The sequence below is a fragment of the Triticum aestivum genome, chromosome 5D, assembly GCF_018294505.1.
Source record: "Triticum aestivum cultivar Chinese Spring chromosome 5D, IWGSC CS RefSeq v2.1, whole genome shotgun sequence".
NCBI lineage: Eukaryota > Viridiplantae > Streptophyta > Magnoliopsida > Poales > Poaceae > Triticum > Triticum aestivum.
The window spans coordinates 373,198,898-373,201,696 of record NC_057808.1 but is presented as its reverse complement, the minus strand read 5'-3'; the positions used below and the strand labels follow the sequence as shown (position 1 = coordinate 373,201,696).

The 2,799-nt window shown below is 58.8% G+C and overlaps 1 protein-coding gene across 1 annotated transcript; it reads left to right on the top strand.

Annotated features, from left to right (window-relative positions):
- The first annotated feature begins 724 nt into the window (after positions 1–724).
- Positions 725–2,101, top strand: LOC123124986 (tricin synthase 1). The gene is made up of 5 exons (XM_044545530.1): positions 725–896; positions 1,021–1,100; positions 1,235–1,379; positions 1,474–1,608; positions 1,708–2,101. The coding sequence occupies exons 1-5, from the start codon at positions 822–824 to the stop codon at positions 1,999–2,001; spliced, it is 729 nt and encodes a 242-aa protein (XP_044401465.1). The 5' UTR covers positions 725–821; the 3' UTR covers positions 2,002–2,101.
- Positions 2,102–2,799: the final 698 nt, after the last annotated feature.

Sequence of the window (2,799 nt, the reverse complement as noted above, 5' to 3'; positions counted from 1 at the left end):
GCGGCGGCGTGGCGCCTCCGACGGTCCCGTAGGTACATGAACTTCCCGGAGGTGCCGACGCGGGAGCTGGCACCTCCCCCGCGGCTTATCACCGACGAGGATCGTCGCGAGAACCGGAGGCGGGAGCGTCGTCTCAGCCTCGCCTAGATGAACAAGGAACCCATGGCGCTGTGGCGCCAACGCTTCCCGCAAGACGTCATCAACGAGCAACAGTTCTTCGCGCAAAAGGAGGGTGGAGAGGGGGGAGAGGAGGGCAGAGCGAGCCGTCTATCGCGAGGACCGGCGTACGCGGAAGGCGGCCGCTCAATTCAACATCGAGCTAGGAGCAGCGTCGTCCTGGGACTCCGAAGACGATCGGTACCTTGAGGCCTTTCATTCAGACATCGGAGGAGGACATCACTGAGGCGGAGTCCGAGGCGGAGGAGGACGACGAGGTGTAATTTTTTTATTTGTCGTTTTGTCTATCGTAGGGGAAGGCTATGAACTATCTATGCACTATCTATGTATCATTTTTTATCTATTCTTTTTAATCTTTCTATGTACTATCTATCTATTGTTTTTATCTATGGCTTTATCTATCGTAGTAGAAAAGGGAACAAATATAGCGCGTCTGCTCGAGTGGCTCGCGTATCTATATTTTACGGCGGCTGCTGGAGCCAGCGCTCCGCGGCACGCAAAAACTCGTGATTCCGGAAACGCTTTTATAGCGCACCGCGCATTTGGAGATGCTCTAACTGACAAGTCTAGACTTTTCTGCGAAGAAGCAAGAAGCCTATTTTCAGGAACGCTGCCGGCCGGCCGGCAAAACCAACCGTCCGAGAATGGCCGCCCCCGCCGCCGCCGCCGGAAGCAGCCTCTACAGCAAGACCCTCCTCAAGAGTGAGCAGCTCTACCAGGTAAATCAAATCCTCCCTCTTGATTCCATCCAGATCAAATCACCACGCGCCCGCAACTTCCTCGATCCATTTCCTCACAGCCGTCACATGACCACCGATTCCCCCAACGTCTTCTCTGCCGCAGTACATACTGGAGTCCACGGTGTTCCCGCGCGAGCCCGACTGCCTCCGGGAGCTGCGCGTCGCCACCGCGACCCACCCCATGTAAGGATCCCGTCCGACTCCTAGGATTCCGATCTCCGGCGGCGGTTTCTATGTCGTCGTTGCTCGAGTAGTTCTTGTACGGTTGGTGTTTGACGTTTTGCCCGTACGGGCGTCGTGAGACGCGCCACGTGCAGGGCCCGCATGGCGGCGTCGCCGGACCAGGTGCAGCTGTTCGGCCTGCTGATCGAGATGCTCGGCGCCAGGAACGCCATCGAGGTCGGCGTGTTCACCGGGTACTCGCTGCTCGCCACCGCGCTCGCCCTCCCCGACGACGGCAAGGTCAGAGCTCCGCCGTTCGCTGGCTTCCTCCTGGTGTGTGCGCGCACGGCCAGACCATTGTCTTTGACCTGTGTTACTATGTCGTTGATGACAGGTCGTGGCCATTGACCTTAGCCGCGAGAGCTACGACGAGATAGGGGCGCCGGTGGTGGAGAAGGCCGGGATGGCGCACAAGGTCGACTTCCGCGTCGGGCTCGCGCTGCCGGTGCTGGATCAGCTGGTCGCCGAGGTACGTGCGCCGCGCGTCCCCCTGCCTCCGTCCGTGCTCGCGCCCCTGTGTTGCATGCAGCAGCGAGATGACCGTGAGTTCATGGCATGGCCGTTGCAGGATGGCAACCTGGGCAAGTTTGACTTCGCGTTCGTGGACGCGGACAAGGCCAACTTCCACCACTACCACGAGCGGCTGCTGCGGCTGGTCAGGGTCGGGGGCCTCATCGCCTACGACAACACGCTGTGGGGCGGCTCCGTGGCCGCGCCGGACGACGAGGCGCTGTCGGAGCGCGACCGGGAGCTCGCAGGGATCGCCAGGGCGTTTAACGCGGCGCTCACCGCCGACCGCCGCGTGCAGGTGTGCCAGCTCGCCATCTCCGACGGGATCATGCTGTGCCGCCGCGTCGCGTGATCGATCGGCACGTGTGTGGTCGATGTTGATGTTGGTGCTCCGTTGGAGTCGATCGGCACGTACTGGATTGGTCTGAATAAGAATAAGCACTGTTGCAATAGTGCTGAGCATGAGCTGTGGATAACGGGTTAGGGTGGAATAAATTGCAAAAAACCATCATAATTGGGGATCCTAATTTAAAAAACCATCACCTTTCGTTTTCTTTTTCTTCAAAAACCCGTCGCAATTGTGCTGACAGTTTTCAGAAAACACCGATTGATCAATTAGAGTGGTTTCAGTGAAAACCTAACGCCTGGAGCACGTGTAAGTGATGACGTGGCAAGAAAAGTCAACAACGCTTGCATAGACTATTAAGTTGATATAGGCCCACTTGTCAGCATCTCGCGCCTCTCTTCATCCCTTCTCTGACATTCCGTCGAACAACTGACGAGCTCGCCGAAGATCTCGTTGCCGGCACCTTCGCTCACCCATGGCCGCTACTGTGATGGATGATGTAGACCGGCGACGTTGTGGAGGAGCTCCATACCGGAGTCGGTAGCGCCGAGGTCCTGGTTCCAACTCGGACGAGAAGTAGCACAGGTGCCCATCCTGTCGCGAGGTGCTCCTCGCCGCCTTCCACCCTGCCGCCTCCGTCGACACTCAATGGTTGTTGTCCCGCACGGCGGTCCGCACACACGGCCAAACTCCTATCACCTCTCCCTGCTGGCCGAGGCTGTCCCCCCCCCCCTCATTCCCCTTCACAAGCTAGCTAGCCACCTCTGCAGTCCTGGTGCTCCCCGATGGAGGCAGGGAAGGCTC